This window comes from Protomyctophum bolini, assembly GCF_963924005.1.
Source record: "Protomyctophum bolini genome assembly, chromosome: 14".
NCBI classification, from domain to species: Eukaryota; Metazoa; Chordata; class Actinopteri; order Myctophiformes; family Myctophidae; genus Protomyctophum; species Protomyctophum bolini.
This window is the reverse complement of record NC_137875.1, coordinates 37,467,054-37,484,166: the sequence shown is the minus strand read 5'-3', so window position 1 is coordinate 37,484,166 and position 17,113 is coordinate 37,467,054. Positions and strand designations below refer to the sequence as shown.

At 44.1% G+C, this 17,113-nt stretch overlaps 2 protein-coding genes across 3 annotated transcripts in view; one reads left to right on the top strand and one right to left on the bottom strand.

Annotated features, from left to right (window-relative positions):
* The window catches only part of prepl (prolyl endopeptidase like), a 13,507-nt gene extending 6,055 nt beyond the window's left edge, over nucleotides 1-7,452 (bottom strand). The window contains 7 exon segments of the mRNA XM_080782988.1: nucleotides 815-854; nucleotides 1,046-1,172; nucleotides 1,617-1,687; nucleotides 2,118-2,277; nucleotides 3,301-3,367; nucleotides 4,208-4,336; nucleotides 7,257-7,452. Of these exon segments, the coding sequence (XP_080639114.1) occupies nucleotides 815-854; nucleotides 1,046-1,172; nucleotides 1,617-1,687; nucleotides 2,118-2,277; nucleotides 3,301-3,367; nucleotides 4,208-4,336; nucleotides 7,257-7,382 (720 nt within the window). The 5' untranslated portion in view covers nucleotides 7,383-7,452.
* A 228-nt stretch (nucleotides 7,453-7,680) lies between these two features.
* The window catches only part of camkmt (calmodulin-lysine N-methyltransferase), a 121,399-nt gene continuing 111,966 nt past the window's right edge, over nucleotides 7,681-17,113 (top strand). For both annotated transcript variants that reach the window (XR_013965233.1, XM_080781581.1), the window contains exons 1-3: nucleotides 7,681-8,119; nucleotides 9,738-9,916; nucleotides 11,729-11,793. Coding sequence is in view for 1 of the 2 variants with exons in the window: in XM_080781581.1 (XP_080637707.1) it covers nucleotides 7,958-8,119; nucleotides 9,738-9,916; nucleotides 11,729-11,793 (406 nt within the window). In the remaining variant the exon portion in view is untranslated. The remainder of the gene's footprint in view (nucleotides 8,120-9,737; nucleotides 9,917-11,728; nucleotides 11,794-17,113) is intronic.

Here is a 17,113-nt window from a genome sequence, read left to right as displayed (position 1 = left end):
AGGCCGAAGGCATGGGGAGAGGGTATGTTTTGCACCCTGTCCGTCCGTCCGTCTGTGCCACCATGAAGCAGATTTTTGCAAAACACATCTTTTTTTACTCCTACAGATTTTATCCATACATTACGCAAATTGGTACACACATCTTTATTAGTCCGGCAGCCGGGGGCATGGAGTTGGACATTTGCTATATAGTTATTTTTTATTGGCCTACAATATTGTTTAATTAATACATTTACGAATCCACCTGCTGACCGGCCCAAATGTGCCCAAATCATCACTTGTCATTTGTGATGACGGCTATGGCCCAACTAGTGTTTTTTTGTGCAAAACTAATGCTTAGAATTTTCCATATTCCCATCCCTTCCAAGACTGCCTTCTAAAGTTTGCAGGATTGGTCCATTTTGAACAAAATGCCTCAAATCATGAACACAGCACTTGCTGTGCCACTTCATATTTTTCTCCAAATGGTGGCGCTATAACAGGCTGATTCGTGTTTTTACCTATAACTGCACTGATCTGTGTGAAACTTTGTATGCACACTCCCCTATAAAAGAAAAACCTTTACCCTGCATTTTTCACGTGCCTTTTATAGCACCTTCCAGCAGGCTGACTTACACATCTTTGATACTCCTTCAGATTTTATCCAAATTTCACATGTAATCATGTAATCAACACAGACCTGTCTATTTTTTCATATTCCATCCTGATTGGCTACGATTGACATCTAAACTTTTAAGATGTGGCCTGTTTTGAACAAAATGCCTGAAGAACAATTAAAGCCACCCTTTTAAAAAAACAACAAATTACTCCTCACATTTTGTCCAAACATCAGACGTTCTTGACCTGGTCGAGACCTGTGCTCCGAGGAACACTTTTTCTATAGTTTATCCTCTGACCCAAAACTCAAACTAAAAACAGGTCGTCTTTAATCTATTAGGAACTCTATCAAGATGGCCTTTTGTGCAAATTTGCACATTTTGCTATGGAGAGCTGAAGAACTCACTGCTACAGCCAAACAGATGCTGAACATGATGCCAATGCTTACTGTGGTTGTGTGTCCTCATATACCAGGCTGGTACTGGTTCCGTTCGAGGTCAGGTCCAGACGAAACACTCTGCTGCAGCGTAAGCCCTCCTGACTGCTGTAAAACAGAACCTCATCTGTGGCCCACTCTGAGCGTGCGCACGCACACACACACACAAACAAAATGTCAATTTTCAGGCCTTTACACTAGAGATCTCTAGCTGAAATCTAACTTTCTTTTCTGTGTAAACAGGGAGAAGGTCACAGTGTGCCACAACATTTTAAAACCATATTCAACTGTTGTGGAATAAGCAGCACTATTGGCTCCATTTTTGTCACCGCTAAACCCCTTATCCCTAAACTTCTTTGCCTTCTTCTTTTGCAAAACATTTGCAAAACATTTTTGTCAATGTAGATTGGTTAGTTGAACTATTCGAGAATGTTTTTCAAAATAGTAAAAAAGGCAAAGACGTTTAGGGATAAGGGGTTTAGCGGTGACGAAAATGGAGCCCCCTAGAAGTCTTATTTTGGAGCCCCCACATACTTATGTACACAGTATATAAACAGTGTCAGTAGGACCGAGTGCATCTTACCAAAGCTGAAGACCTTGTCCAAAGTGAGTATGTTCTGCGACGGTCCTTCTCCTAGCTTTACCACTACACACCTGTAAAGTGACTGACTCAATAACTATCACAACATCAAATATGGCACATAAAGGAACACATTACATGCATTGATAATATATGATCTAACATTGACATTTAACATTTTGGGCGGGAACCCCTTTTGGTGTTTTAAACATTGTTATATATTTAGCTATTGAATTGAAAATAGCAGATCTACGAGCTTGTAGGTCTGCTATTTTTGAAAATGTGTGAAAATATTTATTTCAGAAAACTGGAGGATTTAGAAGATTGATTTTTTAATTTCGAGGTCAGGCCTAAATGGGTTAACATTTTGTCATGTTTTCTCTAAACATCCTTCGTTGCACAAATCAACCTCTTATGTACGGATGTAACCAAAATTACACTAAAAAAAAGACAATGGAGAAAAAGAAAAAGGGAGCATGTGCTCTATTGGATTCTAAACTTCACCGTGGCTCCTCTCTGTGAGGAGTCTTGAGTGTGACAGCAAGGTGCTTCTCCTGTGGGGACAGCCGTACTCTCTGGATGGTCCACTTCTCCTCTCTTCTGTTTCCCTCTGTTCCACTGGAGCACTGTCCCAGATACAGCACTTTCTCTGGGTCAGGCTCGTCTTAACAGCAAGGGAGCAAACACACTTTACCACTGAATTATCCCAATAATATATAAGTCATATAATATAAGTCATAATAATATAAGTCAACATATAAGGTGCAGAACTGGGGTGCATACTTAGTTTAGACTAGTCATTGGTTAGACATGGGTTAAGGTTAGGTTTAGGTGTGCTGCTGCCCCGTGGGAGGTTAGGTTTAGGGTGAGGGTTTGAGATATAGGTTGTAGTTGTAAGACTAATGACTGGTCTAACCAATGACTAGTCTAAACCAAAAACTGTCTAAACTAAGTACTGCACCCGCAGAACTTTATGAGAAGAAGGTGCTGCGATTTAATACCTGCATACCGTGATAATGATATGAATGTGATTTGACTTCAAATTCCAAATCTGTATTTAAGGATAAGATTGTTTTGAAAGGTGTAGGTCCAGACCATCCGCACATCCCGTCAATATTTGTGACAAATGACAGAAGTCAGAAGTCGGTTTCTTAGCTGAATATTAAATAATTGAGCTGTGTCCATATAAATGTGGTTTCTGGGTTGAAGGTACAATTGTTTGTGTGAACGCCTCTTGACTATAATAGAACACAGGAATCTATATATTCTGTGGTTATTCCTTTTTAGCCAGAGCTCTTTGAAGTTTGTTTTCAGGCAGGGTCAAACGGGGAACAAGCTGAATTAGGGCACCGACAGGCAGCTCTGCAGCAGTGGAAACTAGTACTAGAACATCCAACTCAAGTAGAATGAATGTTACATGACTTAGTAGACTTAGTTTCCATTCTGGACACATTTGCTGATGCTAAATTTGTATATATTGTAGAAGGCAAATACACAATTGCCTATCGGGTCATGACTCTTTAGGCAAGTAGCAACGCAGCACCGTATATATATATAGCCTACAGAATCACTCATTTTAGAATGTAGAATGTGTGACTGAGTACACAAAAAAGCTACCCAGTTTCAGTATAGCAAGAGTGATCAGTTTGTTTATTTCCCTTGCAGCTTAAAGTCGTTTTGTACTGACTGTGTCTGCTGTCCATTCTGTAGAGGCCATCGCCGTCCACAAAGTACACATGGTGACGGCCGCAAACCTGAGAAAAGAGAAATCCTATTGAGCATTGAATGTCACTCGAGCTGCTTTTCTCCCTGGAAATAAAAACGTCTGGGTTTCCGAGGCTATCGGAATCAGATAGAGACATGTTTATAGAAATGGCACTTCCTGTATGTCATTTCTGTCCAGGTTTTACTCTTATTATGGTATGTGACACTATCTAACCAAAACCATGTGTGTACAGTCTGTAACTGTTAACCCCTATACTGTTTAGTCTGTGGAGGGTGTAGATTAAAAAAAGAATCTCTTTTAACCCATTCTGAACGGGAACCCATTTTGGTGTTTAGCATCATGTTATGCTTTAGCTATTGAAAAATAGCAGATCTACAAGCTCATAGCGCGCCACCGAGTGGCGCGCTATGAGCTTGTAGGTCTGCTATTTTTGAAAAATCGAAGAGAGACTGACATTTTTTTAATCTGATCTCAGGTCAGAATGGGTTAATCAGACCAGTGTGTGTCCAGTGGAAACCTCGTATGAATCTGATCTCAGGTCAGAATGGGTTAATACACAACAATGTGTTTTACAATGACTGTCCCCTTTAGTGGTCTGTTACAGGAACATTCTCTGAGCACTTAATAGTTTCTAAACTCTTCTTATACTGTATCGATTCTATGCCTGCACTTGTTGGGGTGAGTTCGGGATAAAAGGTTGTGTGTTGGATAAAGGCAGACTGACATAGAAACATAGCTTTTTCAGAAAACTGTCAGGATGTAGAAGACATTTTTTAGAATCTGATCTCAGGTCAGAATGGGTTTCTGCAGCTATACTCCGTGCAGGCCACACAGAAGACACCGGTGATGAACTGGGTGCAGAACTTACAACGGCGTGGTCCGGTGGATGGGAGAACCTGTGGTAGGTTGCCCTCAGTCTCCTGATGAAACTCTTCTGGAGGTCCCTGTACCTCTCTAGCCCAGAGCTGTAACTATCCACTGAAGAATTGGAAGCACCCTGAAAAAAAAAAGAAAGTCAATTCATTAATTACTTGTTAATACATGTTTTATTTCTGTCCTGTCCTCTTGCAAAATGTCCCTCAGCAGCAGTGTTCAGTACCTCAGTCGTCCTATGTGTTAATTTATCCATTTGTAACCACTTAAACCACTATTCCTATCGTGGGGAAAGCTTTCATAGAAAATAGCAGATCAACAAGATCACAATGACTCCGGTCATTGTCAACCATACGGGGTTTAAGTGGTTAAATTGGTGCTGAGGATTTTACTGTGTACTGCTGGACTAGCGTATTTCTGCCTAGTGCACTGTTGTCTGACAATGACAGACAAACTACAGACCTGGATGTAATATCATTTTCTCTGACAAGACAGTCACAGACTGCCATCTTTCACATTCAACCATTCGCCAACAATGTACCTTGGGATGCTCTTTGCCACCTTGGCCTATAATCAATCATTACAAGTAAACCATAACACAATGGCAATGAAGGGTATTGACTCTGCACAGCAGGAATTATTGTATTATTTTCTTATTTATATGTATGTTTATATATATGAATATGTGTAGATGAATGTATATATCTAAAGGACAACATGAATGTATGCACTGTGTAGGCAGATAGATGTCCTCAACTGAACCATTCATTCTGGTGCTAAGGCTCCATTTCACCAATATCCGCTCCCGGAGCGAATCTGTGGCCTGTACAAGATTGGTGTTTGGCACCCTCGTAATTAGAAACACGCCTGCATAATACATGACCAGCGATCTGGCTATAAAGTTTAAACATTTCCTGTGTAAACGTACACTCTGTTTGCAAACACAACACCCTGTTTAATGTTACCACTGTGTAAGAGTGTATACACAACACCCATACCACTGTATTGTGTGAGAGTGTGTGTATGCGTGTGTGTGTGTCCACAGTGTATTGTGTAGGAACTTGTACACAAGACTTTGGGCCGATTCATACTCCTACTGCTGTTTCGGCGCTGTAGTGCCGAATCATTTCGGCTTGTCAGAAAATGTCAGTAGCACCGAAGAGGCGACTTTAGGACGGTACCGCCCCCCCCCCCCCGAACCTCAAATGACGTCACATTGTAGGCTCTAAAATAGGAGTATGAATCGCCCCTAACACACACAACACCCTTACCACTGCTGTGTAACAACAACACAAGTTATACTACAACACACCACACCCAGTTACCATGGCTGTGTAACACACCCCTGACTAGTCCCCTACCAGCTAGTGCCTAGTTAGTAGTTACCACTGCTGTGTTACAACACTACACACCCCTAACTAGTCCCCTAGTGCCTAGTTACCACTGCTGTGTAACAACACTACACACCCCTAACTAGTCCCCTACCAGCTAGTGCATATAGTTACCACTGCTGTGTAACAACACTACACACCCCTAGCTACTAGCTAGTCCCCTACCAGCTAGTGCATATAGTTACCACTGCTGTGTAACACACTACACACCCCTAACTAGTCCCCTACCAGCTAGTGCCTAGTTACTTGCGCAAGCAGAGCGCGCAAGTAATCGTTTCGCTTGGTCTCTTCGAAGTGAAGCCAAGTTTTCTTCAACGGTAAATCTGTGCCTGGTTTGCTGGGACTAGTTACAACATTACGTCATCCTTGAGAGAGTACATGGTGTGTATATGACGTAATGTTACAAGTTACAAGTTACAACATTACGTCATATACACACCATGTACTCTCTCAAGGATGACGTAATGTTGTAACTAGTCCCAGCAAACCAGGCACAGATTTACCGTTGAAGAAAACTTGGCTTCACTTTTTGGAACCAAGTAACCACAGTATACTGCTAATCAAATTACAACTACATACTCTGTATGTAGTTGTAACTAGAACAACTACATACAGTCTGTGCCTGGTTTGCTGGGACTAGTTACAAGTTACAAGTTACAACATTACGTCATATACACACCATGTACTCTGGTCCCAGTTCACAACGATGACGTAATGTTGTAACTGGTCCCAGCAAACCAGGCACAAACCTACGGTTGAAAGAAACTTGGCTTCACTTTTTGGAACCAAGTAACCACAGTATACTGCTAATCAAATTAGTTGTAATTTGATTAGCAGTATACTGTGGTTACTTGGTTCCAAAGGCCTTACCTTGCGCGCTCTGCTTGCGCACTAGTAGGCCATTTATGGCCTACTAGTGTGCAACAAGCAAGTATGCACTCGGCAGAGTGCAGTTCTAGTTACCACTGCTGTGTAACAACACTACACACCCCTAGCTACTAGCTAGTCCCCTACCAGATAGTGCCTAGTTACCACTGCTGTGTAACAACACTACACACCCCTAACTAGTCCCCTACCAGCTAGTGCCTAGTTAGTATAGTTACCACTGCTGTGTAACAACACTACACACCCCTAGCTACTAGCTAGTCCCCTACCAGATAGTGCCTAGTTACCACTGCTGTGTAACAACACTACACACCCCTAGCTAGTCCCCTACCAGCTAGTGCCTAGTTAGTATAGTTACCACTGCTGTGTAACAACACTACACACCCCTAGCTACTAGCTAGTCCCCTACCAGATAGTGCCTAGTTACCACTGCTGTGTAACAACACTACACACCCCTAGCTAGTCCCCTACCAGCTAGTGCCTAGTTAGTATAGTTACCACTGCTGTGTAACAACACTACACACCCCTAGCTACTAGCTAGTCCCCTACCAGATAGTGCCTAGTTACCACTGCTGTGTAACAACACTACACACCCCTAGCTAGTCCCCTACCAGCTAGTGCCTAGTTACCACTGCTGTGTAACAACGTACACACCCTATAGTCCCCTACCAGCTATAGCCCTGAAACATCGAGCGTCATGTGAACCATCAACCATGGCTCTAGTGCCTATACCACTGCTGTGTAACAACACTTACACAACACCCTTACCACTATAGAACGTGCGGAGGACCAGATCAAGAGCCCCGGACGACGTGCTGACCATGGCGGTTTACCAACACGAGTAAGCAAACGGATATAAGTCAAAGACGCGGCGTAGAGGGCCAGTGATGACATTCATGCCATTTATATGAAGCCGCAGGTTGCAAACGGCTTTCCTCCGAACACAACTCTGCACTATGTATTAATTTAGTTCCTAAAACGAACAGTGACAGCAGCAGCGGGGTAACAAAACACACGTGCACTGAGATCCCTAAACAACAAACGCGCTGCTGCGTCACTCACCAGCACAAGACACAAGTAATCACGGCCAGAGTTGCACCCCAACGGCACTGTAACGGAAGGACCCCGGACGATTATATCGGCAATGTATTGCGCTGTCTGAAAATGACAAGCGTAGTGCGGAAGTTGTACACACAGCAGCAGTCGGTGTTCTAATCTCGGTAACAGGTTGCAGCCGTAAGCAGGACTGGAGGAGGAATATTCGGGCTTTGGTGTTGGTTTCATTCAGCAGCAGCAGAAAAAAAAACCCCCAAAGAAAACAACAACAAAAAACCTTTCCGTTTCGACAGCATACCACCCCGACTACGACTGCTGCTGCTGCTACAGACAAAACGTAGAAGAGAGACAGATATTTTTTGTTTACACTTTCACTCCACCCGGTGTAATTTCCCTCTCACCCCCGTTAAAACATGGACGGGGCATTGTTGTCGTCGTCAGGGACTGCAGATAAAAACCAACCTGCTTCTTCTCCGCCCGAAAATGGGGAGAAAGATGCCGGTGGTGACGCGAACCATCCCTCCGCGACCTCTGGTGCTGATGTGGCCCGGGCGAGATGGACGCTGCTGCGACAGGTATAGCCTAACGTCTTGTACTGCTGCAAATACAGTTTTTATGAACGTGCTGGCATTGCACACTGCGCATTTTACTGTCTAGAGTGTGACAGCAATATATATATATCTGACTGAGGGATGTTTATGTTCTGAAACGTCAAAACGTATCGAGAAACCTATTGTTTACATTGCATTTTACGGTCTACAAATACCACCAAGGGTCACATCATATGGTTTAAGAGACTATACAACCAGGAGACAGACAGGGTACTATACTGTAACTGCAGTAGCAACAGGTCTTTGCTTTTTCGCCTTACATGGGCATTTTCACTGGCACACTTGCAGGAACCTATATTCAGCATGCCCCAGTCCTCTGGGATTATATAATGCAGGATTTCCATGGGGCTCTTGTCTTGTCAGGACTCAGGAGAGCAATGTGCTTTAATAAATTAATCATTTTAACTATCACTTGTTTCGCACCAAGGCATGATTAAAGACACACTTCCAATACTTAATACGTAATCTCTTTAAGTCCGGTCATTGTGAGTTGATTTCCGGATGTTTCCAGCGGTCCAATTGTAAAGAGAAAGGTGTCAGGATCAGTTTCAGAGACCGAACAATAAGTCGATCGAATCTCTTTCAAGTGGCACCATGGAAAGCACGACTCGTGTTTCTCTGTGTGTTTGATCACAGATGTCCTGTGTAAGGTGCAGTCTTGTGACTTTCAAAACCTGGGTAGATAGATTACAGGTAAGATCAGGTTCAACCAAGCTCCGCTTGAATGTTTTTAGTGTTTCAGTTGCATGACTTAAATGTTATAGCTTCTGCAAATATTGTGCTTTGTGATGGAAAGTAACAGATGTGGGGGTAATAATACTATATAGTGACATGAATCCCTCCATAGTCCATACAGGTAGTCTTTTGAGCCAGACTGTTGCCTCCCGCATTCAGACATTGTGGAATAGTTGTCTGGCTACGCACGGCACGACTACTCCATAGTATACCTGTCTGTCTATAACGGTATGTGTCTCTCCCTGTCTGTCTAACGGTCTGTGTCTCTCCCTGTCTGTCTAACGGTCTGTGTCTCTCCTTGTCTGTCTATCGGTCTGTGTCTCTCCCTGTCTGTCTAACGGTATGTGTCTCTCCCTGTCTGTCTAACGGTATGTGTCTCTCCCTGTCTGTCTAACGGTCTGTGTCTCTCCCCGTCTGTCTAACGGTCTGTGTCTCTCCCTGTCTGTCTAACGGTCTGTGTCTCTCCCTGTCTGTCTAACGGTATGTGTCTCTCCCTGTCTGTCTAACGATCTGTGTCTCTCCCTGTCTGTCTATCGGTATGTGTCTCTCCCTGTCTGTCTATCGGTCTGTGTCTCTCCCTGTCTGTCTGTCTTGTCTGAGCCAACATATTCTCATGCCCTACTCATTATATTTCGCCACTTTGCCAAATGTAGGCTAATGTGGCACGTTTGGTGTCCGTTGCTGGTGCCAAGGATGGCCTTTATCTTACCATATCTATAAGTATGGAATTATCATTCATAACTGATTCACATGTTTGCAGAATTGGGCTTCAGTTGTGTACAAGTGCGGCAGGTGGTGTGCCTGCATTGTTTGTCAGCGTTCCATCCCACTTCTCTCTCTTCCTCAGGTGTTGCGTAAGAAGCAGGTGGACAATCCAGAGATCAAGCAGGTGTCCGTCCGCAGGTTTTCCTCCTTTAACCTTTTCACAAGGTCAAGGGTCGTGACCAAATACCCCTGTGAGCCTTCAGATGGTCAATGGGTGGAGTACCGAAGTGTCTCCTTTCCCGAGTACAGTGCCTTCCTCAGGTACACACACACACATGCACATGCACACGCACGCACACACACGCACGCACACAGGCCTTCCTCAATGTTTCAAACGCTGAGGAAGGCCGGCGTCCCGAAAACGCGGCGTCCCGAAAAGCGTTCGTTTCTCTAGGTGGACTGCTGCTACATGTGATTTCATGAAATAAATATTCCCCTTTTTCCACATGCTACTTATAAAGCATGATGAAATGTGGAGATTCTTTACTGGTTGTCTATGGTGTGGTATACAAAAACAGCCATAACCTTTTTCACAATGTTCTCTTACCCCCTATTCTAAGAATATTATTGTCAAATCCACACAAAGAAAATTGAATCAATTCAGGCGCCACTTTGGTCTGCATGCAAGCTCAGTCCTTCTTCGACCCAATAGCAGCAAACCCTTTATTGAATAAAATAAAGTGGATGAGATAAACTTTATCACATCTGAATGATAATGCCATATTGCCTTCTCTTTATGGTCATCACTTGGTATTACGAATCTCAGGGATCTGTATGTTGGCATATTGTATTTGCCTCCTTTCAACAGCTATCTGAAAAATATTCCCTTTCAAATCAACATTTCTTATATATTTTCAATAGGCGTTATTGATCCCCTGTGTGATAGGTGTCGCTCGGCCCCTGCCACGTACAGTATATATACATATGTTTTGGTCATGCCCTTCTTTACGTAGATATTGGACTGAGATATTTGACACTATGTCAGGGAGTGTTGGGGTACCGTTTGAACCAAATGTAATGACGGCTATTTTTGGAATTTCTCCCCCTACTCTATTACTGCCAAAATACAAAGCTCATTTGGTGGCCTTTACCACTCTCTTAGCTAGGCGTCTGATTCTGATGAAATGGAAGTCCTCTGCTCCCCCAACCCATCTTCACTGGATTAGAGATGTACTCCACTTTATTAAATTAGGAAAAAAATTGGTTGTACCCTGAGAGGCTCGGTATCCAAATGTGAGGACACATGGGGCCCCTTCCTCGCACTGGTAAATGACTTGCAGTTTCCAAGCTATTCCAGATTGAATGAGTTTAAACCTGAATCTGAGCATGCTAGACATGATCTCCGACGCAGCTGCGGGTTGTCTAGTATATTTATTATTAGGAACCATGTGTGGGTGCACTGCCGCGTCCATTATGTTCTGGAGGGGTGACCAATGACCATGCCATGTTGTGTCGTGTCTAGTCGTATGTTTGTCTTGTTTTTGTTTCAAAACTTGATTCAGGTTATGTGGTTTGTAACTCAGTGTCACTTCCCTGTTAGTATACTATACAATTTATTTTTCTTTTATGCTACCACAATATTTTGCATATGGTGGTAATGACATTTATATTTACATGTTATCTTTTTGGCATGTCCCGTATGGGTGTGTCACATATATTGTTATATTATCTGATTTACTGTATACCCTGAAATCTTGAATAAACAAAACTGTGAAAAAAAAACTTTTTTCACAATGTTTCTGGCAGAGCAGACCTCTCATTCTGTGGACCTTAATGATCAAATGAATAGAGAAAACACAAATAAATAGTATGTCATGACATAAATCATGGGTGACTGGCTCCCAGGCTAATAACTGTATTGTAGATCAAGCCAATGCAAAGACTGAGGGGTCATATCTGGATGTACAGTACTGGCTCCGTGAGACTATAATTTCTAGTACTCTTCCTGGCCATGGTAGCATCCTCTGTGTTATCCTTTTAGCCTAAATGTCTGACTGTACCTCGTGCTGTTTACCTTTCTGTCTAATAAAGTATTCAATCAATAAATCAATCAATCATTTGTGCGTCTTTCAGAGACAACCTGGGGCCTCTCAGGGTGGACGACGTCCTCACCAGCTTTGATAACACCGGCAACGTCTGTGAGTACATAAAGTTTGACCTTTTTATTATCTCTACCAGGCACGCAGAGATATTGCAATTGCTTTTGTATGTACCTGTGTGTCTTTTGTCTGCTAATCCCGCAAACTACTGCCAAGCAAGGCCGATCCCAGAATATTTGTCAAATTGGTCATTGGCAACTACATCATATTTGTGCATGAATAATCGCAGAGAAAACGTGTCTCCAGGGCTATGGGATCCCATGAGGCTATGGGTATGGACCAGAACTAGCCAATTGGGTGCACGCTGTCTGTTCAGTGTATGAGATCTAAACTCCTAGCCAATTACAATGCTGCTGCCCCTCTTGTTCTGGTGGAGTTCTCGTTTCGGACGCAGGGCGGCTCGCCGGCAACCTGGGCACGTTCCTGTGGGTCTGGAAGTTCCAGGGACCCCCACACAGAGTTTTACCACTCAGTTCACACGGGTGTGATTCTTTTTGAGTGGTGCAACCACTCCAAGGAACAGCAATGTCCGTGTTCACCTATGTGTTCATGAATTAGCACCAGTATAATGAGTACCAGTAGGGGCGCTGTTGTGCAGAAACAGAGAGAGGGATAGTGCTGCACTGTTGCCTGCTAATGAGAGAGAGAGAGGGGGGGGGGGGGGGGGGGGGGAGAGAGGGGAGTTGCACCACTCGGTTCACACAGGTGTGATTTTTTTAATAGTTTGTAGCTGGAATCTGATCGTAACTTTTTTCTGTTATTATACTATAGATTTATGTTTGGTTAATTGGTAATTAAAGGAGGCAAGGAGCTGTAAGTGCTAAAAGCGGTATTCTGATGATAATATAATACATGATCAGCAGCATACCACCACCATAATAACTGCTACACTTCAGTACCAGAGGTTTCATATTTATCAGCTTATTAAAATGTATAGTGTTCCAGTTCCAATTTTGTCTTCACTTTCACTTGTGTATCCTAGTATCCTGACCTGTATGAGTTCTCTCTCCTGATTGGATGAAATTGTTATCGCGACCTGAACATGTATTCACTACATTCAATCAGAATTTAGAACCATTGGGAAAAACCATAGAATGATTCGTTTGGCCCACTCTTTGGAGACAAACCAACTCCACTTGCACCCGGCACGGACGTGGTCCTTTCCCCTTTTAGTTATAGACCCTTTGTCTGGCACTCGTTCTTGGCAAAGGTCATAGGTGGTCTTTAACCAACCAGATGACTCCGTGTAAGTCATGGGTCAGAGGCGAAGGCCATGGCTAGGGGCTGTCCATGGCATGAACTCTGATTAAGGCGTATACAGGTCACGGCTTCACAGCAGCAGACCTCTCTCTGCATCCCACTGGAAGGGATTAACCCCCCCCCCCCCTTCTACATGAGGCCGGACCAGAAATAATCCATCTATTTTTGAGGGGTGCTATAGTAGCCCCTCCTTTAAAACCATTTAGGCCTGACGTCGAAAGAATATATGTTCAATCTTCAAAGATTTGCGACGATTTTTCAAAAATAGTAGACCTACAAGCTCGTAGCGCGCCACTCGGTGGCGCGCTATGAGTTTGTAGATCTGCTATTTTTCAATAGCTAAAGAATACCGTAATGCTTGAAACACCTAAAGGGGTTCCCGTCCCGAAATGGGATAAACGGCTATAGTGTAGATTCTGTCCTAACACATGAATGGAGAATTTAAGTCATATGTTGTCTGAGCAAATTGGCCTGTCGGTATATATGTCTTGCCGGTATGTCGGTGGAAACCCTTGGCCAATAAGGGAACCACCATTCTTGGTGACGTTAACTAAGGTATATGTTTCAAGGTTGGTATATATATATAAGGTCACATAATTGATTAGAGCGCCCCTCACTTCACACAGGTGTGATTTTTGTTTTACATTGAGAGATCTGTCTCTCTGGGACAAGTGGAGCTCTCCATGTTCAGATACTGTATACAGTATACATTCTCCCAATCCCATCTCTTCCCCCAACATCTCTCTTTTTTTTTCTTCTTATTTTCACAACCCGCTCACTTCCTCCCATCGACCTCCCCCCCTCTCTCTCTCACCGGCTCCGTCTCCGTCTCCTCCTCTCTTCCACCCCTCCATTACCCCACTTCTCTCAGCTGGAGGTGTGCATGGCCAGATGGGTAACTGAGTTCCTGACCTGGCCAGTGGATTAGCACAGCTGGAGGAGAGAGAGAGAGAGGGAAGGGTTAGGGGAGGAGAGAATAGAAGAGACATTGCTGGTGTGTGTGTGGAGAGAGAGAGCGAGAGAGGAGAGTCACTGGAGTGGTGCAAGGGGGAACACCTTCCTCAGACAATGAGCCAGTCACCTCCCTCCCTCCCTCTCTCCCTGTGTCTCTCTGTCTCTCTGTCAGAGACTTTGGGGGGAGAGATTTGGGGCAAGTAATGCGTGAGATCAATTAGGATTGGTTGAGAGGAGGCTTTGAAAGCCCCAGAGGTGACCCTGTCAGAGCCCTGGGGTATGTAGGAGGGGGAACGGAGAGAAAGAAACCCTCTAGGCGTGCACACGCTCGCACGCACACACGACACACACACACACACACACACACACACACACACACACACACACACACACACACACACACACACACACACACACACACACACACACACACACACACACACACACACACGCACACACACACACGAGTGCACACACACAATATCACATCCCGACACCCACCTTTCTGACCATCTTTGTAATCGCCCCCACCCCTGAGGTGTGGACAAGTCCAAATCCTAGGGGTCCTTGTCCTCCTGAATAGCATGCTAAAACGCCTGGCTGGATTAGCCCACCGCCTCCAAAATGTGTGGACTCAGCTTAAAACCGATGCCCCCCCCCCCCCCCTTCAAAATCATGACCCACTCCCCGGGCTATTTTGTTTGCCACATCCCCACTCCCCGTATTTCAACAATACCCTGTTTCTTAAGTTGACGATAAGCTAGAGTCAATGGTTTTTGCCAATGTTGTCCGTCAGGAAGATGTTTTTAGAAAACAAACGTGTCCACTTCTGCAAATGTGTGCCAAATATACTATAACGGCTTAGTTACTGCCATGCATACTCCACTTCAAAAAATAATATAGGTGTTTATCTCAAGTGTGGTGACTCAGTGACACATTCGTGTGCAGCATTGATCAGAGACATAATTCCATTTTGAATACTTTGTCCTACACTTCTTATAAACGACACTTGTTTTGTCTCATGTAGACGTAAACACTTTAGAGATACTTTATTATACGACAAAGAATTAAGTCAAATTTGAATGCTATGTTTTCGGGGCTGATTTGAATTAGAACAATTGCAGGGTTTCCATTCAGACAATAACACGCAGTGGGGCTTGATTACTGTGCACTTTGTGAACCCTGACCCGCCGACCTCGCTGGTTTTAAGCTGACCATGGCTGCTTGTCATCGGAGGGCTGCTTTGCAAGGCTGTTGTTTAGGGTTTTAGAGGTGCTTGTTTCCTGCCTCGGATTAAGATTTTTCGGACACAATTCACAATACCGGGCCCTCCAGGCTGACTAAAGAACACATCAGTGTGTGTGTGTGTGTGTGTGTGTGTGTGTGTGTGTGTGTGTGTGTGTGTGTGTGTGTGTGTGTGAGGGTTTAGGCTTATGACTTGTTGACATTTGAAGGGTTTTAATATGAGCTTGTTGGGGTGTCCGGTCACCACTACGGGGTTCAAGCAAAGGCTACCCCCCCCCCCCCCCCCCTACACACACACACACACACACACACACACACACACACACACACACACACACACACACACACACACACACACACACTATAGGGCTCGTCTGAATGTAAGCCCATGTAAGAAAATGTAATATACAAAAAAAGATCGTATTGTGTTATCGATGTGTGCTGTGTGATCAGTCCCATATTGCTACTGCTTCAGCTGATGCGTCGTTATCGTGCGAGAGTTATCACAGTCCAATAAACAGGCTGTTAAACATAAGTCATGGAATCATATAGAACTGGCATATTTTATTGCCCCGGGATACTTATCCCAAAATGAATGGCCATGGTGATATGCAATATGAACAGCAACGACACAGATGAAAGCAGATACGACCTGTTACATCACCAATCAGATTGGATCATATCAGTCCGCTGGTCGGGGCGCCCCTCGAAGCGCAGGCCAGAGGGGTCGTCTGTCCTGGAGAATGCTGACGTGTGTCTCCTTTTTCAGACACTATATAGGAATCTTTCTGTCACTCTGTGACCTTGCTTGAGCACAGCTAGGGTGCACACTCTTATGAGTAATGGTAACTGCTTAAAAGGTCTACTTTATCCCAGCAATGTGCAGTGTACCTCATGCCGACTGCGAGGAATGCTTTCTATGTTTTCCCGGCACCCCAGAGCTCCTATTTTGAAGTGTGTGTGTGTGTGTGTGTGTGTGTGTGTGTGTGTGTGTGACTGTGTGTCTGTGACTGTGTGCGTGTATGGCTCAGTTTACTTTTCCAATTTTAATGCGCACATGCCAGACTTTTCCGCGCATATATTCACCTGTTTGCTCTGTGGCCCCTTTTCCACTGGTGTTGAACCGAGTTGAACCAACCACCTAATGTTGAACCAGTTCAGAGTGTTTCCCTTGAAAATGTATTGGTTCAGAACCCTAAATGTTGGTTCGGAAACTGGAACCAAAAAATGGCCACCGGTCCTGTGAAAGCACCAAGGTTCCTCCAATCATCTAGAATGGAACCAGTTCTAGAACCAAAGTGGTGGAAAAGGGTGTGTGTTGTATACGTATAATGCGCATTGTGTTTGTATGTGTATGTGTGCACCGTGCACGTGTTCATATGTGTTTTATTTTTAATAGAGCCTCCCTGTAGCTTCCCCTTGTGCCAAGCCTTTAGTGGAGCCCTGTTTGCATGATTATGCAAATTCTTCTGTGCCATAGTGCTAATTAGCCCTTGTTAGACAATAGCGCTAGACCAGAGGCTGGCAGTCGCACGCACGCACGCACGCACGCACGCACGCACGCACGCACGCACGCACGCAATTCGCACACGTGAATTGTGTATAGGCTATACACAATCAGAGAGACGGACTAATAGACTGTTGTTATTAAGAAGAACAGTTCTGTTTACATTTCTTTCTCAATTAAGTGAATTATATAAATACACAAAAACATGAGTGATGATGTTTATGTGTCCTATGTCTCAAACCTGAACCTTTTGGCCTAAAAGTTGCCGTATCAGAGTCCCGGGGGCCTTTGTCTGGAAGCATATACCACGAATGTCCACAGTTTATATGGTATGGCAGAATGGATTTAGGCAGCTGTATACCAGATTGTGTTTATGAGAAAAACTATTTAGAT